The sequence below is a fragment of the Pagrus pagrus genome (genome assembly GCF_965226575.1).
Source record: "Pagrus pagrus genome assembly, chromosome: 9".
Classification (NCBI taxonomy): domain Eukaryota; kingdom Metazoa; phylum Chordata; class Actinopteri; order Spariformes; family Sparidae; genus Pagrus; species Pagrus pagrus.
Window position 1 is genome coordinate 30,855,587 of NC_140193.1, and position 24,891 is coordinate 30,880,477.

At 42.5% G+C, this 24,891-nt stretch overlaps 1 protein-coding gene across 4 annotated transcripts; it reads right to left on the reverse strand.

The window, feature by feature from the left end:
* Positions 1-52: 52 nt before the first annotated feature.
* Positions 53-24,690, reverse strand: akap11 (A kinase (PRKA) anchor protein 11). 4 transcript variants are annotated; one of them, XM_084362450.1, is made up of 12 exons: positions 24,608-24,690; positions 19,628-19,732; positions 18,903-19,013; positions 18,760-18,813; positions 18,407-18,538; positions 17,176-17,440; positions 12,384-16,803; positions 12,017-12,157; positions 7,864-7,950; positions 5,607-5,653; positions 4,678-4,877; positions 53-2,933 (listed from the first exon to the last, which is right to left on the reverse strand). In XM_084362450.1, exons 2-12 carry the CDS (start codon positions 19,688-19,690, stop codon positions 2,748-2,750), a joined length of 5,706 nt encoding a protein of 1,901 aa, XP_084218576.1. In that variant the 5' UTR covers positions 19,691-19,732; positions 24,608-24,690; the 3' UTR covers positions 53-2,747. The 4 variants fall into 4 exon arrangements, with proteins under 4 accessions (XP_084218576.1, XP_084218578.1, XP_084218575.1 ...); XM_084362452.1 differs by lacking the exon at positions 24,608-24,690 and adding an exon at positions 24,218-24,293 and having other exon boundaries at positions 7,864-7,947; XM_084362449.1 differs by lacking the exon at positions 24,608-24,690 and adding an exon at positions 24,218-24,293.
* Positions 24,691-24,891: the final 201 nt, after the last annotated feature.

Here is a 24,891-nt window from a genome sequence, read left to right on the forward strand (position 1 = left end):
AGTGAAACATTAATAATACACAAAGATGATTTTCATGAAATTAAGACAAAAATAAGAGCACATGAAAAAGCTTTATTGACACACCAAGCTTTAACATAAACAAATTTAGAGTTTTTAACTTTTAAGCTTAGAATGTGTAAACTATTTAGCAATGCCACTAGGGAGAACAAGTAGTGAACTCACTGTTATATAACTTACATAATTTATTAAATATCTTTATTTGGCAGGATTTTACAAGGAAGCAGGAAAAAGTACAGAAGTTAGTGGAGGTGAGGTACTCTCTCTTTTCTTTTCAGTTTTCCTGCCTGTGTTCAGAGAGAGGCAGAAAGTAACACTGGGGACCACAGTAGCAAAACAGATTTACAGTATCTGCTTCTAAATAGAGTCTTTGCAGGTACACATTCAGCTTTCACAAACACAACAATATAGCGCTATAGGTCATGTGGGATGCACGGGAATGTAAAGTAGATAAAGAAAACATGGAGGGTAGGGAATGGAAAAACCTGGGAAAATACGACTTTAACAACTAAACATTCACACGGGGGGAGAATTTGTACACTGATGCTTCTTCATGTGTCAAGTCCTTGACTTTTAATACATTCCTTTAATGTAAACCAAGATGTATGCACTCTCTCACTTCTCATTAATACTTCACTGTTTTCTTTTCTACTAATATTCTAAATAGTAGGTATAACTTGGATTTATTTTTAAAAATAGTGAATTTGTGATATATTCATTTTTGCATGTAAACAAATCATACAGGACAAACACCTTTAAGATTATATGGCCATTTGGCAGCCTAGAGATTAAGCAGTAACAGACAAGGCATCTGCAGAGACCTATAGCATACTGTGAGGCAGTGTGGACACAGATGATTCACTGCAGCTCAATTAGTGGAGGCCAATACATCAAGAAGAATAATGTTGAGCTTTAAAAGTCAATGAAGATTAAGCCATGCAGGTGAACACCACCACCAACACTTAGTTTATCATATTAGATGGGAGGCTGTGGTATATTACAGTGTTGCAAACTCACAAAAGAAGTCCTGATTAAATCTCAGGACCTTGCAGCATTGTGTCATCCTAAGGTCCCAAGCTTTAAAAACACAAATAAATAGCAACGGCAAAATGTATCCCAATCATTTTACTTTGGGTGGGGAGGGGGTTCACTATGCATGTACACTAACTGACTGCAGAGCAGACCAGCCACACTGGGAGTGAATTCACAGAGGAAGCCAGGGCTGGAAATGCCCAGTCGCTCCTGGGCCAAATCAAAAAAAGTGCATCTCAGCAAGTAGCCGGTAGTGCTGTGCATACTCATGGGGGCTAGTGAGTAACACGGGTGTGTGTTGGAAGGGTTAGTGCTGTGTGGAAGTTGTGGTATTCAGGATTCTTCATTCCACAAGGTGACTGTGGAGTGTGGGTGACAAGATGTGTGACTCCACGGTTGAGCAATGTTAGCTGTTAGTTTGTGGTTTTGGAGGTGCAGGCCGGTGGGGTGTCTTTAATTACTACAAGATCCACTATCTGCGTCACTGGATCTTCCCCAAACTGGACATGAGCCACTGAGAAAATTACCAGGGAATCATACACCGACTGCTGACAGGAGGGGAGGAGAGTCACCTTATGCACTACATTTGGCAACATTAAGCCAATACCATGGCTTCTTTCATAGCTTTGAGCAGCATTTCATGTTTGATTAGACATACTCTACCTTCAAAAAATAGACTTTTCTTTATTTAATACCAACCGCCCTAGTAAACATCATCCACTCTAAGTATTTTACTAAGTTTGACAACAAAGTAGATTGAGGCTAGGAAAGCAGTGTTACAGTATTAGATTTAACATGAATACCAATACTGGCAAAGAGGCAACTTAATTAAGCTCTATTTATTATTCTACTGCCAAATGAATGGCCCATTTGATCATCAATGCAAAATGACTAAAGATATGGGTTTTTACAACTTAAACAGCTGATCTGTGTGTATGGCAGCATATTGGTCAAATGTGAGGAGTCTTTACACCAGCATTTACCTCATTCAGTGCTTCAGAGAAAAACTTCACTGGAACAAAATGTGAATGACAAGCACAGTCATTCTGAACAGATGAATACAACAATGGAATACTTTAGGGGAATAATGGTGTCGGATGTTGATGTGTCGCTGTATCTTAGATTTCCTCTGATAATACAAGGGTGTGGTGTGTTGTGTGTATGTGTGCGCACAGTTTGTCTCTTAACATGTGGAAACACCACCACAGAGGTGAGCTGTGGGTGTGATGACATCATCCACCCAGCAGCTATGGGGATTCCCTAACAAAAAACACATTCTCTTTCTCTCAACTCATTGGTTTCTGTCTGGAACAGATGGGATGGGTCCCTCTCTCTTCCTCTTCTCTCCTTTTCTTTCTGTAGCTCAAGCACAACAGCAGTGAGGTGTGAGGGCTTCAATTCAGAAGTGTAGGCAGGCGGGAGAGACAGCTCACTAAATCGACACATGGCATATGCAGCCCGATAAATAATGAACGGCAACAACAAAACAGAAGGTGGACAGACAAATAAAATACAACAGAAGTACTCTTGGTCACAGCATGCAATGCAAAACACACACCGCCCACATTCATCAGAGTAAGTTAGATCAGCTGATTGGTATGGCGCCCTCTAGGGGCTGTGGAGTTTGCAAAGCCCTGTTTAGAATTAAGGAGAGGAGAGGACAGAGAGGAGAGAAGAAGAAAAAAAGAACAGCCACCCTAGGCATGCTCCAGAAGCCACTGGAAAAGGGGGATGTGGTGAAGTTCTCTGCCTGCCTGGAGTGGCTCCTCTCTGGCCGGGGACTGACTGTGTGTCTGACTCTCCTCACAGTAGCGCAGCAGTGTGTGCAGCAGCTCTCCAACTCTCCACTTCCTCTCCCGAAGTCTTTGGACCACTGCTGGGAGCTGAAAGGCCACACACTTATTATTCAGTGGCATCGATTACAATGCAGATTTTTTTAGTGCGGTCAACTTCTAATGCATGGGTCTGGATAACTGTTTAAGGGTTTCCAATCAGTTATGAAAGGTGCGGACATTAAATTAAAATTTCAGCAGGTAAATTTAGAGAAATTGGTCAATTCTACAGGGAAATCAAAGAATATAATATTAACAAATGGTAATAGGGTTCCCTCTTCTGGTTCCCCCTTCTTCAGTCAATGGGTTTTTTTTGGAATGGGTTTTCGGTTAGATGCATGAAATGAGGTCTCTGGTTAACAAAAGCTTAAGAGATATTCACGTTTTGTTCTACAACAAAAAATACATCAGTAAATAATCCACATGTGAATTTTAAAACTTTTACCCATCTTAAAAAAGGTGGCTGCTAAACAAGTGTCTAAATGAGACTTCAGAGGTTGTCGGGGACATTAAATGTCATCAGACCGAATAGGGAGACTCATCTAGTCACTAGTCCGTCTTTACAGGCCCACTTTAGTTACAAACCATTTGAACTTTATAACTTGTAGATTTATCTATGTATAGTAAAGTTTGTGGCGATGTTGAAGTCAGTTGGTGGTGATGTTGAAGTCACGTGACCGCAGTGTAGTTTACTTATAGCCTAACATCAGCTTTTTACTTTTGGCAATTTACCATTCAAATATCATAAAAGTGGTGTTCATCTGTGAAGATTTTCTTCTTGAGCAAAATGTGTAAGTATCATAAACTTGTGTTTGCCACCAAGCTTATTTTATGCAATAATCTAAAATCCACCTGAAAAATCCCATAGGTTTTTTGTCGAGTGAACCAGGGCGTTGCTAAGTACATCACCGCTGCTGCTCTCTGTAACAGTGATTTCACATCAGGGGTGCTTATACCCCAGGGTGTACTTGGGAGCAATTCCAAGTGTGCAGAAAGGTTCTAAATACCTAGAAGTACTGCATAATTGTTATTGAACGCATCCTCCTGTGCCCCTGCCAGCCCCTCAATCCATGCTTCAACCTCCTCCCCCCTGGCCGCCGGTACAGACAACCAATCTGTAAAAAAAGACGCTTTGGGAGGAGTTGCGTACCCTCAGCTATAAGGGCTCTAAATATCCTGTGCACACTGTAGCAGACTTGTGTTGTTCGTTTGTAATGTTTTTTTTTTCTTTTTACATTGTTCTGGATGTCCTTAATATGTAACGATTGTGAAAGCAAATTTCCTATACAGAGGAAATTAAAGAATTAATCTGAATCTAATTGGTCAATATGATAGCTAGGTTAATTGATAAATTGTTGAAATAGATTGGGGAAAATATCATGCAGTTTAAAATTAGTTCAAATGACGAGTGCTGTCGATGAAGGGGTCAGGGGTTACCTGAGTTCGTCTGACAGGGCTTTGAAAGTATTAAACATTACCTAACAAGTTCAGAAAACTGCACTGTAATATATTATGCAACCTGTTTTACTTAATCATTACATTAGCTGGTGGTTTTCAGCCGTTTCTCTCCACAGCAAAGCTTACTGTAGCAGAAACCAGGATACAACTATACAAGATAACTAACCATAAAACCAACATCAACAACAATGATGGAAAGAATGGCTTCTTTCATTGAAGCAATCTGACTGGATTAAGGAAAGTCTTCATGTTTACTAGTAAATACCACAGTGGGAGCCTGTTTGCTGTTTGAGATGGGAGGTAATGAACATGTTCAGAATGGACTGAGGGCAATCACCTGCTGGAGCTCTCTGTCAGGACTCAGCTGTATCTGAGGGATGTCTGCCATGGAGGCTGCCACCCACTGCAGCATGCTCCTGAGCTGAGGGTCCAGGGTCACATGTGGAGGGCCACGCCCAAGCTCCCTGACATCAGAGTTTACTATAACCAGTGCAGACCTGGGAGCCTGCACCTGAGTCCTGTCCACACAGAGAGTCCCTGCAGCACAGGAAAAAGTGGTTCATTCAAGATTAATCAGACTAATCAGCATATTTGTCTACCACCCATTTTCCTTGTTTTTTTTTTCTTCTTCCTTTGGCAATCTCAAAGACAGACAGATGTACCAAGTGTAATATGTAACAGTCGTTTGCTCCCCCAGCACCGATCAATGCTAGGTTCCCACGCTCCCACAGCAGAACAGATCCAATGAGGAGCCCCCCGCCCCTCAGTGGGGGCTGCTCTGATCTCACACACACACACACACACACACACACACACACACACACACACACACACACACACACACACACACACACACACACACACACACACACACACACACACACACACACACACACACACACACACACACACACACACACACGTCTGTGGGAGTGGATGAATGAGCATTAGTGTGGCTGAATATGGGGGTGGTAAAATCCCCGGCTACGCACTCAGACAGGCAGACAGACGTAGACATCCATTATGAATCAAGACCAACTGTTCTGAATCTAAAGGAGTGGAAAGAGCACGACCCTTCAATTAGGACGGGGGCCTGTCTCCTTATCCCTCATTTGTCCAAAAGTGTGCCATGTTAAACTTGGATTTCGGGTTTTGTTTGCCAAAATCTGCATTTTTAGGAAGTCGTGTTCACAATAGCTTTGAGTGCATTACTACTGACTCCAGCCTACTCAAAAGGTGAAGTTACAGGCAATAAAATGTCCTTACCACTGGATTCCTCTTTGACCTCAGTCTCCTTGTCCTCTGTGTTGTCACTGTTGGATGAGAAATGCCACACAGGTTAATAGAAAGGGAGAGACGTCTGGGGAGATGTGGCTACATGCAAGAAGATACAAATCACAAAAAGCATGCTTAAGCCAACAGCTTTTGTTGTAAGCATAGAAGGATATCAGAAGTAATACTGATCAAAAGACATCATACATTGAGGGAACTGTGCTGCACATTTCCAGTCAGTCAGCGTTGTTTCTATATTCCAGTAAATGTACTCTTCTGATTCAATATCTTTTGCCAGTTAAGATGAAGTGACTAAGAGTACACTTTGATCGGTGTGAAAGTTGATTTTTCCATTCTGAAAATCTGCTCAATATCCATTTTGTCAATTGTGCAAATATTTGCTGTGTGACGTGCCAACAGGTAAACAGTCATTTCTCCACTTTATAAGATTGTTAATCACAGTGTTGTTGACACAGCCCACGGCTACAGACACTCAGACTCTGTTCAATATGATGTAAGGATATCATTTTCATAGCAGAAGGAGGACATCTAAGGCGCTTTCACATTCACTGTTTTTATGAATAGGAACATGAAGCAGCAAACTTCAAGAGACAGGGCAGTACCAACAATAAAGTAATGCATTTAAGGACAATATTTGAGTGACTTAAGTTTTATCTATAACCTATGACAGTGCTTGAAGAGTACCAACCCAGCAGTTTATTTGCTGCAGCTGGCAACTAGAAACATTTTTTAAAATTTCCTTTAAAATCAAAGTTTAATAAAGGCAAGTGACGCACAACCCATTTTCCACCTAATGGCAGGCACTGAACTGGCCATCTGCCATCTGCTGCTCGTCAGTGCCAAGGGATGCTACCTTGTGATGGCAGAGTGGGTGATATGTATAAAATCCTCTATTACTGCACTGTATTTTATACTAATGTGTATTGTGATATGATTAATTGTCTGAAAAATCAGCTGGCAAACTGTTGATGGATAGTATAACCAGGCAGAAATAGTGAAGTTACTTCATCCCATTGATAGAAGACAGTTGACATATTCATGAAGGATACATTTTCCCGTTGCTCCCTACTGTCCTGTACTTATTGGAGAGTGACACCAAAGACCAGGTAACAGCAGATTGCCAGTGAAGTCCTCTGTTTTTTATCAGCAGACTTCAAATGTGTATGTGTACAGTTAGACTGTATCTGTTGACAGTACTGGGTTGAAACAAAACGGACCCTAGTGGTATTCAGATGGACAAAGTTGTAGCAGATTTGCTGTGTTCTAGGAAGCCACTGGTTTCAGCTGGTGTTAGACCAGTATCAACATTACCATGCATAAACTTTCTTGAGAGGGTTATTAAAGTGAATATTTTGTCAGTAGTAACCATGCAGTTTTAAGGCACTAACTGTCTTGTTGGTGCATTCAGATGTCTGTGGGAAGCTCTGACATTTGAGAACTGGTTGTCAGCTGCCAAACAGATCTGAATTCATTTAAAAGACTGCTGTTCAGTTGCTCTCAAACTCAATTGATACTGGGGTTTCCTACAAGTGCATGGTGATTAACATGTTGATTGACTGTACTGCACTGCCATAAGCCGAAACAAGCAGCGGCAAGGATGGAAGCAAAACACATTCACACACAAAACAACAGTGTGTTTTTAAATGATTAGCAGTATGGATTAAACTTGTCAAAGCTGCAGTATATGTATGTTTTTTAAGGGATTGGGGCCCATGATAAAAAAAAGAAATTTAGGACAAATATGTGAACCTATTAGTGGGTTGGAACTCTTTCAATTAATGCAAGAGGGGCAAGAGCCCCCAAAATATAAGAACACTACAACTTATCCTCTTAAGTAATGAGAATACATGCAAGTAATGCAGAACCAGCAAAACATTGCATGCTGAAATTTAGCACCAACAAGTATATGCCATGTCAAGCCTATTTATTCTCAGAGCACTTAGAGCTTTAGTGTGGTCATGCAAGGGGGGTGGGGGTTCCAAGTATGAGACAAACTATAGATCAAAAATACCACTGTCCACTGTTTTAAATCATTTTCATATGATGAAGCAATTGCCTGGTTCCAATTTTGTGCTGAGATTTTCCACACTTCAGTTCCACACTTCTTTGCTTACTTTCGGTTTCAGAATAAATTCTATGTCTTAATTATATCTTTGTCCCATTCTAGGTGAACCCCCAGGTCTTCCTGGCATTTTTGAAGGTTAGCCATGTCAACCAGTTGCTGACTGACCTGTCAGAGGGAGAGAAGGACAGGCGCTCCTCACACGCCTCGCCCTCCAGGCCCAGACTGCTCCAGCTACTGCTGTTCCCATTGCTGCTGAAGAAAGAAAGCAGGTAATGCACCACTATAACATCAGATCTATCAGCTAAGGCCGGGCTCAGACTACAGGAGTTTTAAAGTCAGGTTGAATCATGCAAATAAGGAGAATCTTCACAGATGTTCTTTTCTCTAATTTCAAACATACACACACTACAAAATTTTAAAATACCAGCACATCACACACTACAGGATATTATTAAGATTATCGTGCCAGAAGAGTGACGCACGACCTCATGTGATCCCTCTCACTTGAAATATCATGGGGAAGCAGATGTAAAATACGGCGGAACAACCTGCTGTATTAACTTTAATACTTTGCAGTGAGAAAAAACAAAAGCTGAAGAATCGAGTCAATGAAAAAATGGTTGGGGAGATGCAGTCAACATGGGCTGTCTATTCTTCAGTGAGAACAGGAGGTGGATCCGTTTTAATATTTCAATAGAACGTAAGCCTCAAGTGCTAGGGTTGTTCACCATTGCTTGGCAACACCGTTGCCTGCTCCAGGAAGCCTCTCTCTCATTGGCCATTGTGGTCCCGATTGAAATATACTGATGTAAGAAGTCTGCAGGCAGATAATCTGGTCTGAACATTGAGGTCCCAGACCAGATTTCTCCTTTGATTGTAGGGAGGGGCGTATCAGCATAAAACTGGCCTGAAACTCCTTTGGTCTGAGCCCAGTTTGAGAGAGACATAATCACATAAGAGCTACTGGAATGAAACAAAGATCAGAATATAATAAGCAGTTCTATCCCATATGCTATAATGACCATGTCTATCATGTAGCTTTAAAAAAACAATACTCAGGGTGATGACCATTACTGGTATTTGGAATAATCCTTTAAACGCCAGGTGAGGTTCAAAACAGAGGAGGAATCTCCAAATGATACAGATTTTTCCACCACATATCCAACTGAATCATCTGTAATGCTGATTTGTTGTTAAAGGCCTAAAATGTGAGATCATTACATTCCTGTCCTCATATAATCCTGTTAATCTTGTGGGTTCCTCCAGGACAACCAGCTGGCAACAGAAGCACAACAATATACACGCTCTGTAATTAGTCAATGATTAGCCTGCTGGCTGGAACCTGCATACTGTGGCGTGCAGCACTCTCAGTGAAGCTGAAGGGAGGAACATTTCTGATATCTAAAAATACCTCCTTTAATCTGCATTACCTCAGATACAGCTTTCTCCCTGTGGTTTCAGTGAATGACACATGGTGAGAGCTTTTTCATTTAGTCAATTATCACACTCAGTATCTCAATCAGCCCTTGAAGGTGAATTTTTCCTTCCGTTATTTCATCTGCTGAGCGGAAATGTCTGCAGCGTGCTTTTGAAGAGAGTATAATGAATTACACATGGTGGACTTTGTTCCTGTAGAAACACTGCCTGAAGTGAAGAGAGCACTCAGACACACCTTTAGAAAATATTATGATACATTAACTTGGCCCTGATGGCCAAAATAACTAGCTGCGAACACACTGCGTTCTTTCAGTGTCTTGGGAAAGAATCTTGAATGTTGTCAGTTTTGCTTCCATAGAGATAAGAACTTTTGCCAGGAATGTCAACAGCATAATTCCTAGAGACTGGAGAGGTGTATGGAGCCATGTCACTTCAGAGACTGATACTCTGACTCATTCATTTGGTCCCACTCTCTTAAAATAGTGCTGATGTCCATCCAAGAGGATAAAGCTAATACTGTCTCACTACTAATTGGTCCTTATCTTTGTGGCAGAACTTGGCTGCATGGACAACTACAAAAAATCTTTAAAAAGGTACAATTTGTCAGCCTTGGCTCATGGGGGGAGTCACCGCGTGCCAAGGGGCTCAGCTCAACCAGACTCTGCCACTCAGTGAAAACAGCTCACACCAGACTGGGAATGAACACAGCCTCCGAGACCGACATATGCGAGTTTGAAAACGGGGGACACAGTATATACGAGATTTACAGGGCCTCAGATCAAGACTCTGACTAGTTTACTTTTTTAATGTTTAAATCAAAATTCTTCCAAATTCTTCTGCCACATCTTACAAATTGCTCCTTTAACAATGTATCTGTTAGAGCTCACATAAAATGCAATACTTGCACAAACCAGACAAAATGATATTTCTGTGGTGAAGTCTAAATGAGATTCCAAAACCATTCACTGTGCCTGATGGTGACCTTGGGAATCCTCCCTCTGAGACTCAACCACAGACAGAGACTCTGCTGAAACAGGTCCAACACTAACAGTAACATTCTTTTTCTATACTGACCTAGGCCTGAGGAGATGAACAGCACAATCTGACACAGCATGACCAAAGTGACAACCTCCTTGTTTAGGTCCTGAGACCATGACTACACAGAAATTCATTTGACTTTCTCCAACTGAAATATTAAACCAATGTCAGCACTTTTCAGATCCTTACATGTGCCCCTTTGAAAGTATCTACCACACCTGTAAGCAGTGTTCATATTGCAATTTTGATATTCCCTTGTATTGGGGGTGTTAAGATTCACTGATAAAAATTGGAAATCAATTTTTACATCAGAGATGTGAGTACATTGCTGTGCAAGTTCAGAGAGAGACTCTCACTTTACTTTTACAAAAGTTTGTTTCGATTGGATCCATGCTTGCGAAGGATAAAGAAAGACAATATGTTTGAGAACACTGACACAGTTCATAGTGCACCATTAAGTCTAAAGTTTGAAAGACATTTGGATTTTTTTATTAAAAAAAAGAAGGAAAAGTTGAAGAACGTGTAGTTGTTTATGTGAGGTCTATAGAACAGCAATTAAGTTCACCGGTAGCACGATACAGTAGTAACACTTGGAGAGATGGTATGATGAAATGATATGATTGTCTGTTAACTGCAAAAATCATAATCACAATCATGATTGGAAACAGCCAGTGAGTAGAAGACAATACTGATGTGGATATTAGCGATAGTGCAACCAATCATTATTTTCATTGCTGCCCTCAGTGTGGTTTCAAAATGACATTTGTCTTCCAGTTTTTCCCATGCCATAAAGTAACAAACATACTTTCTTTCATGAAGTATATCAGATATACTTAATAAAAGACCAGGGAACCACAAGAACTGCCTCTTTTACAGAAATAGCTTATCTTCATTTATAATGGAAAATGAATTACTAAATGACACAAATGTTAAGAACTGTATTAGACTGCACCGTATCGCATCAAATTGCGCAGACTTATTAATACAGCACTGATTCGTCCTGTATATCCTGTAAAAATGTTTCACTCCTGAAACATATTGGCGCCCCTGTAGCTAGATGCATATCAGATCTTCTTATAAGGGAGAGATGCACACCCCTACCTAGTATCCTATGTTACCTTCAAAAATAGTTATGGTACAACCATACAAAGAAATATTTCACAGAAACCATGATTAGTTTGTTCACATCTGAAGACAGGGGGTAATGTGGCTGAGACAGTCACATGTGGCACCTGTTGTTGCTATCAAACCTGGCTCCTGTGAGATGACTGCAACAGCTGCTGTCATCATATCACAAGAAAATATTGCTACATACTCTGTGGGTGAGTGGAAAAAATGACCTGGTCCACAGCAGGGGTTTCAAAAACTCCTACTTCTGGTAGAAAATTCAAAAACTGCCTGAAACCTGAGCCCAAACCCTGTTCTTAGAAATATCTTTAGAAAATCTTTACTCCTTTGTACGCCTGTGTCTTATTACATTGTAGTTGGTTTGAAAGTGCTATAGGGTAAGACTGGGAGAGCTAAGAGCTATATTCCCTTCATCTAATTTTATGTTAAAAAGGCCATAGTAAACCCAGAAGTCATTACTAGCCAACAGTGATCTCGTGAATAAAAAATGACATGCTTCTAACATTTTAGTATGATGCTGTGCATTAAATAACAGAAAAGTTTAAATCAATACTGTTTACATCACAGCAATGGTAAAACCAGAAGTGTAATAATACATTTATTCAGCATTACATTATCATGTATCACTATAGTAAAACACTAAGGGAAATTGTAGCAGTGTACAGATAACTGGATATTTGGTATGCTATGTACGAGAAATCTAGTGGTTGTATACCTGTCACTGAGGTGGAGAAAGCTGCTGTTGTCGTCTGGGTGCTCATCCTCAAAGCTCAAGTTAGACCAGCTGCCCAGACTGTCATCACCTACACTCAGCTGCTGGGACACAGAGGACTCTGTGGCTTCCCTGCCTGGAAAGCTAAACGCACAAAGAGATGAAAAAGGAAAAGGCTTCAAAATGTATGCAAAAATCTACAAACTCCTGGTAAATTGGTAAAGTCAGGTAATAAGTTAGTGTGAAATGGAAATAAAATGAATAAAGCTGATTAAATGCTATGTACGTGGCTTTAGCTATAACATGACAATATGGACATTGCAGTGAGAACACACAAAAGCAACTACTGATTGGATTCTTGTGTATGTACCTGATGTTGCCAGCCTGGCAGATGTTGGACAGGGCTGACGTCATAATCTCAGCAGTTAGGCTCTCAGCATAGCTGGTCCCATCATGGCCAATGCCACTATCTGCATTAAGACTGGTGTTGCTCAGCTCACGTTTAGCCGTCTCCATTGCCATGGACACCATCTCCTCAGCAAGCGCTGCCCTGTGGTCCAGGTCAATGTGGATCTTTGGAATCTCCAAGCTAGAGAGCCGCTCAGCCCTTGCCTGACATTCCGGCCCCCTTTTCCTCCTCTGTAATACTGGATGGTGGTGGTGCCTGCTAAGTTTGGTGCAGTACGGACACTCCTGGATCTGACAATAACGGCATGTCCTCTCTCCCAGGGCTTGGCCCAGTGATGGCACCTCAGACAACCTCTGGGTGTGAGGGTGTCTGTCATGGCCTTGGGCCCTCTGGTGCTCACGGGATGAATGTCCAACTGAAGCCAGGCTCATCTTCAGAGTGTCATCAACTATTTTCCTGGCATAATGCTCGATGACCTGCATCACCCTACTCCTGTAGCCTCCATCATACAGGCTTCCTGTACTGTGGTAATGCTTGCTCTTTCCCTCCTTGGACAACAGGGGACAGGAGAAAGAGTTCCTGATGAGATTTTCTGTCATGTCTTCAAGTTTGGATTTTTTATAAAGACAGGAGTCCGTGAGAGACTTAGGCAGCCGTACAGAGGAAAGATGCAGCTTGCGTGTGACATCGCAGGTGATATTGTAAGCTAAAGACTCTGCAAAGTTTACCATATCCATGTACTCCCTCTGACTGTGGTCTTCAGATTCCCGACAATAACACTGAGCATCTTCGCCTGACGGACAGACCACTGAATCTACTCTGTCCTTGGATGACAATGTGTCACTCCCAGAAGTTTTCCATTCATCCGGCAGTGACTTGGAGGAGTGAAGACGGGTGCCAGATGATCTCTGCTTGATCTTGCGACTGGCATGAGCCAGGCCTAGTTTTATGGAGCGGTAGGCCAAACGGCTTGCATACTGGTCTAGGACCAGCTCCCTACTGCCTCCCTCCTTTTTCAATACCCTGATGAGGTAACCAGCATATTCATCTGTCACACTCTCACAACTGGGATACTCCGAAGACAGGCCAGAGCTGTAGCTGGAAATAGTGCTTGAACTGGAGGTGGGAGACTGGAAGACGGAGGCTATCAGGTCATTAGACCATTGCTCAGCCAGCCTCCCTAGCCTCCAGCTTCTGTCCTGGTCTGTACTGGATTGAGACTGGTGGTGATGGTGGTGATGCAGACATTCAGAACTAGATCTGTCAAAGCTTCTTCTCCTGAGAGCTCTGTGATATGGACACTGCTGTGCAGAGCTCACCATCCTCTTCACATCATTGATGACCTCTCCTGCCACCTCACCAGCATATACCCACAAAGTGTTCAGGGTCTGCTCTGAGAACTGAGCCACACTGTCTCTCCTTCTTTCGCTGCCCTTACTCATCTCTCCCTCCTCGTCTGCCACTCCCAGGGTGTCCATTTCCGTTGCCATGGAGACAATGTGACAAGCCAGCCTCTCAGCATAGTGGAGAGCTTCCTTGTTGGACATTTTGCGTGCAGACATTTGGCTCAGTTCATGCCGGCCACCCCCTGCCTCTAAACATCTATTAGTGCAACCTACACCACCCTCTTCTGCCAAATCTTCCTCTTCATCCTCATTGCCATCTGCCTCCTCAGAGAGAGACCTCATCAATTTAAGCATAAACTCAGCTTTGTCTGCCTCAGGGGTGATGTCTTTTGGACCTGGGCCAGGCTCAGGCTGATAGTGAGGGGTGGGTGGGGGTGTAGCAGGGGAAAATTCCTTGGCAAGCTTGCTTTTCAGCTTCTTGGAGAACTGTTTTATCCGTTTTTCCTGGGACACCTCACTGGGCTGCTGAGGGGTAGAGGGAGGAGTGCCAGGAGTCCCACCAGATTTTTGACCAGAGCTTGGAACAGAGTCATCCCCAGGAACAGATGTCCTTCTTTGTCCACCTGTCTCGGTACCTGGCACACCAAGAGTATCCATCATCACAGAATGAGTTTCAGCCATACTTCTGGTCCTGGGGTCCAACTCGCAGCTGGCTCTCCCCTGACTTTGAAATGAAATGTGAGGAATGCTACGGTCCGTTGCTTGCTCAACAGGGCTGTCCTTTCTAACATATCCAGACTCTCTACAGTCATATCTCAAACTCTCCCTGCCAGCTCCCTGCTTTGAAGGGGAATCCTCATATGAAGCCTCAAAATTAACCAAATCCTGCCTTGAAGATGAGCTCCCTCGGCTTCCCATTGTCTTTGTGAGAAAATCAGCACAGTCACCAAAACTCTTCTTCATCTTAGAAGCAGTTATTAGCTCACAAGCCTCAGTTACTATCATATCCACCATGTTGCCAGAGAAGTTCTGGAATGGGGACTTTCCTAGGGAGGGTTCTCCTCCAGATATAGCTGTCTGAGTTCCATGACTGTAAAGATGAGTTTGTGTAGATGTGGTGGTGTCACAGGATGATATGGTTACTCTTTTAGGGCTGGCCTGTGGGGTATCTAACAAGCTAGACTGATCCTGGCAGGTCTCCTCAGACTCATGAAGGTGGGAGAGGGCTTGGCCTGCTTGGGGCACAGGAATACAGCTGGCCATGCCTGAAACAGTAAATAGGGCTTTCTTCACTGTGCAGGAAGCATCCTCTCCTGAGGGACCTGGGACTGCTGCAGCCGAGCTGGAACTTAAAACCTGCTGGTTAGCAAAAGTGCTACATGTGTGAGTGCTATTGTTCTCTGCACTGACATAACAGATGTTGTCCAGAGACACACTAATAGCTGCTTGGCTAGTGAAGGCAACATCCGCCTGAGAGAGCTCTATGAAGGCCTCCTGGATTACAGATTCAGACAAGTCTGAAGCATAGGAGGAAACCACCTCCCCCTCTTCCTCTTGCCTGTGGCCAAAGGTCCAATCACTAGGGGTGAGAGGGGTTGAGGGGTGGGAGAACTGGCACACTTCCATAATGCCTTCAAACACCAGCTCTTCAGCCAGATCAGCAGCAAAACGTGTTACTGTGTTGTGGAAAATCTGCTTTTTCACTGTCAGGAACTCTTTCAGTGCCCCAGACACAGCCTCTCCAACTAGGAAGCCAGCTAATCCATTGATTGCTCGTTCCTTTAACACATAGGCATGGCGCATGCCAATCTCATGGAAGGCCATTTGAAATACAGAGGATGTGAGTCTGGCAGCAAGGTGACACAAGGTAGTGGTACAAGAGGATACACCTTTTTGGAGGTCTCGCAAGGCGCTGCCCAAGCTCATTTCCACCAAGTCAGTGGCAAACCTCTGAATGCCATCCTTTAGAGATTGAGATTTCTTCTGCAGCTTGGCCACTGTTACAGTCTCTTGTATTTCTGAGAGCTTCATCAGGTAGCCTGAAGGATTCTGGAACTCCTTGTGGCAGACACAGCTGAGATTCTTGTTGTCACTGATGTCGACAGCAGATTGGTAGCCACACACAGATCCCAGAATTTCTTTGGACAGACTGCTGGCAAAGTCTGAGTAGGTCTTATACAGAGAGCAGAGATCCTGGGGTTTACGTAGCTCTGAACTGTCCTGTCCATCCTCATCTGTCTTCCAGAAGTATTCCAGTGTTCCACTAGAGTCCACCAGAGGGCTGAAGGCGGATGAGCTGACAGGACTAAAGAGTGGGCCACCATTCTCCTCAGAGGGGGTCTGCACTGGTCGAGGGGAGTCAGGCACCTCAGAGTGAAGTGAGTAGGGAGAGCCTGGTTTCAGAGGAGTGGGTTTTTTTACATTAGCTGGGAGAGTGGGCTGGTCAAAGCGGTGAGGATTCATACCCTTGGTGGAGCAGCCCCTAGAGACATATTTGGATGCTGACCCACTGGTGCTAGACTCAGCCGCCCTTTTCTGTGAGGTTGGTGCACTAATAGCATCCAGAGGCAGTGCGAGAGTGCAGCTCTCTGAGCTCAGCTCCTCCAGGTCATCAAACTGGTCAAAACTATCAAAGAATTCACTGACTTCAGAGTCTGAGTCTTCAACTCGCTCTCTGGGCCCCCCTGGCACCTGGGGGATATCCAGCTTGGCCAGCAGGCTCTTCTGATAGCCCACCTCATCCAGGAAAATGATTGGGCTGGGGCTGGAGCAGTCTGACTCTTCTGATTCACTGACATGAATCAAAGGTGAGGGGAGACGAGCTCCGGGACTGCAGTAAGTCCATTGGGATTCCACGCCTGATGACCTCTGCACCGTGACAGATACATCTGGACCAGACCTTTGTTTGGCTGAATGCTTCTTTGAAGATGAGCCTATGATAATGCGGGAGCCTGATAATTCCTTTCTTCTCCTATGGGCTGGGACTGTCTGTGATGCCACATCACGCTTTTTAAAATGGCTATAGGACGATACAGCTGTGGAGAGCACAAGGGAAGAGGGGAGAAACCTGGTTATAGTAAATACAAAGATAGGATAAAAGATAAACATGATATAAAGTTATCCACAAAAAGAAGCTGAGTGAAAACAAAAGTTGTTCATCCATTGTGCTGCTTATAGACAAAAGGTATAAGGAAAAGTGCATCTCAACGAAAAAATAACTTATCAGTGCCAGTGCAGTTCAATGAAAAAATTGAATTTCCTTCCACAAAATTTAATGGTATAAAAAACAGAGAGGGTGTAAAATTCACTTAGGATTTTTCAAAAGTAGATGGGATCACAAGCTACTCTATGTAAGAGACCAAGGAGCAGTCTACTAAATGCCATTAGCCATAAGATGTTAAACCTACAAGGATTGTCTCCTGTGTCGTCTTCTTCCAGATGCTCAAGGGCTGTGACGAAGTCATCCTCAATTGATGAGACTGACTGGTTGGTGTCATCCTCTTCTGGCTGGCTGGGCTCAGCTGTGCCCCTCTGAAGAGCCTGAAGCTCCAACGCATATCGAATACCTGCCATGTAGCACCCCAGCAAACCCACCAAAGATCCTACACTGGCCTGAGTGTAGATGCTCATGCTGGGATTATGCCTCAACACACACACAGCTTTTAACCAGCACTGAAGGCAAAGGGAAAGAGCAGAGTAAGAGATAAAGAGGGAAAGAGAAAAAAAGAGAGAAAGAAGAGAGAAATTACAGCATTTGTAACCAACAGGCAGACATATCTAAACTGTATCTATAATCTGTCAAATTGATCACATCCCGCAAACACTTGGAAGAAGGCAAGCTGATAATGTGAAAGATGATGGCTTTTGCAAATTAAGCAAATTCACATAAGAATTTTCCAATCCTAATCACACAGCTGGGGGCAAGAGGGACGGAAGTGTATTGTTATGTCTGTACACTGATTGCGAGATGATCTTTTGCAGGCAAGTCCAAGCTGTAATGTAGATAGTTGGGAGGTCTAGCTGTCTTAAATGGACAACAAAACCACAGAGTGAGCTGCAGGGCCTGTGTGAACCCAAACATAGCACACAGGACCAGGAAGGAAAAGGCTGCGATTGTGGGCTGAGGAAACAACATCTTGATGTCTATCCCACCTGCATTTTTTCAGAAGCGTGAGAAAGACTTGCAGTCTACTGGCAGGAACAGACAAGGCCATAAATGTGGGGAAAACTATTCAGCAAATGTATAAAAACAACAAAAATGCCACACCTAGAAAGTGGTTGAGTTTGAGATTCCAGATTCTGCCAAAAGGGTAGGCACTCTCTAAAATATGCATGTTTTTAGTATAAATAAAGCTGTTTAAATGTATTCAGTAAACAGTTAGACATTAATACTTGCTTTGAGAGAATTCAATGGAAACAAGTCTTATCTCAAGAAATTACCTTGAGCCACTGACGCTTTTTATATGAAAATAACTTCTTGGTAGGACAGATCTTCCTACAGGAAAAAAAAAGTTGAATACTACATAGTACCTCATTCTTACTTCCCCTTATTCTGTACTCTCACTTCCCTGCCTTCTTCTCACTTACTCAACATGCTGACTGAGCACATTCCTTCACTATGAAAGGCCTGTCACCTACCTGAGGCCCAGCGTCCTTGTGCTCTGCCAGCCTTCGGGAGTCTTTGAGCAGCAGAACCTCGTCATTCTTGAGGCTGTGAACATGGAGGGACCTGAGGAGCTCACACAGCCCTCCTGGCAGAGATGACAGAGCCTTGGGAATAAGACACAGGAGCAGCTTAGCTTGTAGGTCAAATGGAAATTGCAAGATACCATGAACTCAATGGAAATTTATCTTTGTTACACATCTCTAAAAAATCTGACTAAATGTCCATCACTACCATATCAGAAATGTATTTGACAAGTGAAAATCTACAAACAGGACATTCTCTCTGTGTTTTATCACAACTCAGATTTGTAATTATGAAATCTTACCTGTTGGGTGACATCTTCCCCTTCACACTGACCAGGCAGACACACAAAACGAATCTGAAAGAGCACAGTTGATGGTCAGTATCAACATATCTTATGTTTGGCTGAGCTTTGCATATATTTGCAAAGTGGTTTGTGTGACTAACCTCTGTCAGTCTTGTCGTGTCTCTGGTTTGCAGCTCTAGGCCAATGCAGCATAGCTCCTTTTTATTCCTAAAGAGGCTCTTCACACACTGAGCCCCACTGTCACGTACAGTCTGTAAACACACATATATTGTATATGGTTACCAAATGAGAAATCAATGTATATGTATTCATCCACAACTGTAGCATGCTTGTAGCAGTATTTTGTGCATCCTCTTGTATTGTTCTTCCTGCTTTTACACATGACTTCAATATAGATCCTGGGTAATCAGATTATATCAAAATGGACATTTAAAAACACTGAAGATCTTACTGGCCTATCCAATTCATGTGAAAACACATTTCACTACATTAGAAACTGAAGAAAACATCTAGTAACTACATAGCACAAGCACACATAACACACATTGTTAAAAACCTGATGAGACCTGTTGTACTTTAACATTACTTAAACATGACAAATGGACAAAAAACATTGTTTTTTTTTTTGTTTTAAAATCCTGTTTTAAAGAAGCCTGTGTACATGTGGACTCGGCCTACATCTGACTTTAATTTGTCTTGTAAAAGTGCTTTGTAACATCAGGGGCAAATGTCATCTAAAAATGCTATGTCAGATGTAATGGCAGGCAGTAAGAATCACTGGAGAGTGCTGCTTGAAATCCCCTTTCAAAGATACAGTACACTACAGATTGTTACAGAACAAAATGCAGTGTCCCGGTACACAGACCTCTTTCCGGACTGAGGCCCTGGACCTTATGGGAACTCCTCTAATACGGGCACAGGCATCCATGGCAACAGAGGGCTGCACGTGGCTGGCTGACAGGCCGCACACCTGTAAACAGAAAAGTACCAAGGAGGAAGACAGAAAATGACAGAGTGAGTAGCATTGCAAAGACGTTAGGAGAGAATTAGGTCTAACTAAAAAAATGAGGACACTCAAGGGAGTTATATCATCACTTTTAGTCCCACAGATGACCATTTTGTCTGAGGTTTTCCCTCTTGTTCTATCAATAATCTTCAGCAAGTAAAAGAAAACAGACCTACTCAATGCCGTCTTGCCCTCAACTGCAGCAACACAAAGCAATGACAGTCTCAGTGCAATTAAGTAACAAAGAAATATCACACTATGTCTCCGCTGTTGCACACCCACATTACAATAGGAAGCATGATATGACAACGATGAGCTAACTGCTGCACCTGTAGCGTTCCTCAATCTAATGAGCCAAGAGTTAGCAATGGACTCTAGCCTGTGCAAAAAAAACATTTCACCACAGAAGACATCACAGTCGAATTTGGGAGATTTTACAGCCCAAACTTCTAAACCAATGTTTTCACCCAACCTGTGTGAAAATAACATGAATCAAGCTTTTAAAAGTAGGCCTAGACTTGTCCTGCTGGTGAGGATAAGCTATAGTAGGCCATGCTTCTTTGATATTCTTCAAACAGTCAGGCCTGCATCAAAGATCAAACAGCAAGGCAAAATAACTGGGGTGTGGGCTCTGAGTAGGGGAAACACACTTGGTAAGCAGCATGAGAGAGCGGGTAAAGGAGGCAAAATATTTACAGTGTACAAGAAGGAAAAGTTTCCCAAGAAATCCAAGCCTCTCCTTTGAGGTATGGTCCAAAGCAGCTAGATTGAGTCTAGATCCAGGCAGGCGGTCCTATTGATCAGCCCATCCTACATCCTGAGAACCAGAGGGGTAGAGGACATGCCACTGGCTTCCTCTGGTGATCCAGGACCTCCTGGCTTCTCATGGGTGCTTTGGTGGGCTGTTCAAAAACAACACAGCCAGCAACTGCTGCTTGACCTCAACTATGCAGTACATCTCAATTCACTCACAAGGGAAGAAGGCACAATGATGTCTATTATGGCTGTGACTATCTCAGAGATGAACAATATAAAGTAGTTGGGAAGCGTGCTTTTTGAGCCTCGTATGTTTCATATTTGATTAACAGCTGTAACATTCAGAGGTACAGTATATGAGAGTAAACTTAATAGGTCTAAATCATCATCTATGCAACTAATGTGGTCACATTAATGCCATGTGTATTTGGTCTTAGTTATGTCGTGAAAAAACTGTAATTTATGTTTGGGCCTAAACAAATCCTTCTAAGCTGATTTGTAAAACTAATGATAAAAAAATGTAATGGAGCGAAGCAGATGCAGTAAAAGGATTCTGGGGGGGGGGGGGGAGATTGTGATCATCTTAGAGGGGAGACAGCAAAACAACCTGTCAAAGGCAGAAACTGTGTAGCCTAATCTTGTTTGGTTGGGAGGTGATGTGGGCCAAATTCTGAGCATGAGTCTGGGTGGTCAGAAGGATAGATAAACAGAGACTGCGAGAGAGAAACACGGCCTGGAGAACATGAGAAAAACTCACAGCTCACTGTGACACCAAACACAGGTCTCTAATGAGGCACAGGTGACTTTTTGATCAGGTGAGATCAGCACTTTTCTTTAGCTGACAAGCAAAGAGAGAGGAATGGGGGACTGGTTGCATATAGAGAGCAATGTTGGAGCAGGAGATTCTCCATAGTATAGATCAAATGATTAATCAAACCAATTAGACAAATAAATACTCTGCAACTGTTCTGATTAAGGATTGTCCATGTTGTCAAAAGAACAGATGTCACTATTAAAATAAAATAATAAAATAAATTTTAAAAAACAGGGACTCCATTCTATTCCAGTGCCTCGGCAAGTCATGATAGCCTGATAGTAGTCTTGCAAAGCCACACCTATCTCCACAACACTAGAGAACTCTGTGGCTGAATCATTTCTTATTCTGGTAACCCAATCACAAGTGGCTGTGGTGGTGCAAAGTCCAGGATGCAGCAACAGTACCCCTGCAAATAAGTGTTGGGGGAACTTGTTTTGCATGTGGGTTGGCGAGCCCTGGTATGGAGAGTAGAGTCAGGCCAATATATTGTTTGGCCGATATTGGTCGATCACAGATATATCAGTATCGGCATATATGTTGTCGATATTGGCCGATATGATAACAGTGCAGAAAATGATGTTTGAGGTGATAAATTATTTCAAATTTAAATAAAGTTTACTGTTTCACTTCAATGATGTCATTTTAGACGATAAAGTTCATTGTTGACTGTAAAATATGACTTGCACGCCCCTTGGGGTGGACCACCATGGGATCTTATTTTTAAAAAATTGTATGGTAGTTAATAACAAGAGATCCCTGTTGGATTGTGCCATGAATTACAAATAGGATGTTTGTCAATTTAAAAGACATTTTTTTACACTGCAGAAAGTCACAATTTGTCATAAAAGCACTGAAAAAGCACATATCCTGTAACTGTCTGCCTCCTTAACACTCAGCACTGTAGACTACTCGGTAGGTTTTTAATAATTGGGCAGGTAGCAGATATTTTTATTATGCACTTCAGCTAGTTTATCTAGCTCTGGCCCATCCGTGTCACTGCTTATCCACCCTACAGGTGGTAGTGTATGTGATTTTTCTTTTATGGCTCAGATTTGTTGATTGATCGTAATTTATGTATGTATTATGGTTGCCTTGTCTGTGTTTGGGTGAGCTCACCAAGACAAATTCCAATTAATTATGTTGATATGGCAATAAAGTATTAAATCTTGAATCTTCAAACTGTTCATTTATTCATAAAAATATGCAGCATTGACTGATGCCACAAACCACAGCATTTGTAGCCTAAGCTAATTTCCAATGCCATCCCTTGATGAGCATTAAAGATGCATGAAACTGAACAAAAACAAAAATATAAGCTCAAGAATACACATGTACAAGAAAACACAGACAGAACAATACAGACACAGAATATAATGCAACACAATAAAACACTATAAAACAAGAAGCACCAGATCATTCATGACTACATGACTGATCCCTCTTCATAAACTGTTTCAGTTTGAGTTTCAATGATCCCAGTCAGGATCCAGTTTGAGTTCTGCAGGTAAGTATTAGACTGCTGAAGTATTAGACAGTCAAAATACATTACTAGTAAGACTACACAACCAATAGTCACTGAAGTGACATCGCCTTGCTCACCAAAACCAACAAGTGAAACCCTTTAAAGCTGGTCCTGTATGTTAGCGAGCTCACAAAACTGACTAACATGCAGGTGGCGGAAGAGAGGAGAATGTTGACTGAAATGGGCACCCAAAGGCAGGCTTACACCAAAAATCTACATCCTGTCAGTCAGACTAGCCTGACCATGAATGACAATGACAATGGACAGGTGGACAATACCACTACCACGAAACTGAAGCAGCTAGATGGAATTCAGCCATCCATTATCTCATTGTTTTCACCTTACTCTACTTGTCATGTCAACATGTATCCTGTAAAAAGAGGCTTATTGTGAAGATTTGCCAATTGTATTTGTCTTGTGTGATAAATAAAGTATCACTACTAGAACATAATGAGAGTGTATCGTCTCCAAAATGATCATTTGTTGCATTAAATAACCTTATTGTTAAATTGACACCTCTTAAAAACTAATGATGTCATGCATTTAGTCTCTAAATTTGGGTCTAGGGTGGATAAGTTATACTGACTTGATTGTCCCAAACTCTTTTAGGGTGGTCGTACCCTTTAAGTGACTCCTCTGCGGTGGTCTGCCTGACCACTGCAGACAACAGACCTCCTTCACTAGAACAGAGGGAGCTAAACAAAGCAACGTGTGCAACAAAACATCATTTTCAGCTGTCAGCCCTGACTTAACGTTGACAACTTTCATACAACAGAGTGGAATGTTATATTACACCTCTACATGTTGTAAATGATGGAATACGCCTATTTAGGTTAGCAAACGCTTAATAAAGCCAACTCTACCAGGCACTGGGTGTTTGGAAGGAAATAGCTAGCCAAATATTCCAGTTTGTGTGGCTGGTACCCGCCGCAGCAGCAGGCCACAGAGGAGCCACACACTGTGGATGCTGATGTTCAATCACCACGACTCGGGCTATATGCAGTCACTACCAAAACAGACACACGGTTAACTAGCTAGCTGGCTGGCTAAACGCAGCACATTACGCAGACAGATTAGTTCATATCAAACCATTGGAAGACATTACACGACAGTCATCCACAGCCACATTAACCACTCAGCTATCTGACAGGCTGTCAATCAGTCGGCTAGCAGCAAAACCAGGCCGCAGACCGCTCGGTCTGTGATGTCACCTTACTGTCGTTAGCTAGCACCTAGCCACCAAGCTAATGATAACGCTATGGTAGATTCAAATGCCTTACTAATAACAATCTGTGGTCATTTGCGGTGTTTTCCAAATATAACTATTTGCCTGTATCAAGCCATTTTTCCTCACCCCTCAGAGTTGGACTCCAGCAGCGTTGACGGTAGCCGCTGTGTTTAATGTGCGACTCGCGAACGATTCGTCCGTTTTGAACTCTTCATACTAACGTTATCGTTACTGAAAAGAAGCACGAGTCGCCCACTTTGGTTCACCCACTACTGCAATGTATAGTCCAGTTTTACAACTAAAGTCGGATCCATGGTTTATAAGCTTACTGAATGAACGAATGACCAGAAAATGGCAAAATGCATTTTTAATTGCAGTTGCGAAAATGACATTAGCTCAAATTTTTTCATCGTTTTGAACCTTTTTTAACAGGTAAAATGACTATCTGAATCGAGCCTGACCTATCCTGAGAGCTAACTGGATGTGCTCAAGAAGCTGTATAGCCTTACACCTTACCCTCTTATGGTATATTTCACCGATTCTCAAAACTGAATCGAACTCCCCATCTGCTGTGCATTAACGTTCTTCCCGTGAAAACAAGAGTGTTTGAGGCATCATCAATCACACACCGAGAAAACGATCTGTGTCGCACTGACACTGTCGAAGACAGAACAATCAAACTGCGGCCAAATTAAATGGTTTTAATATTTATGTTTTATAGAACTGTAATTTATATACAGCGGACAAAAAAAAAAAGGAATTCAAAAACATGTTGTACTATTTCATTTATTAGGGCCCTT

Excerpts from the sequence above, each read along its gene's own strand:
- akap11 (XM_084362450.1), bottom strand. The coding sequence starts at position 19,690 with ATGGATGCCTGTGCCCGTATTAGAGGAGTTCCCATAAGGTCCAGGGCC. Across the intron at positions 7,951-12,016 it reads TTTCTCCACCTCAGTGACAG|CAGCAATGGGAACAGCAGTA; the intron begins GTATACAACCAC and ends TTCTTTCTTCAG. Across the intron at positions 5,654-7,863 it reads TCCTTCTCTCCCTCTGACAG|TGACAACACAGAGGACAAGG; the intron begins GTCAGTCAGCAA and ends CTCATCCAACAG.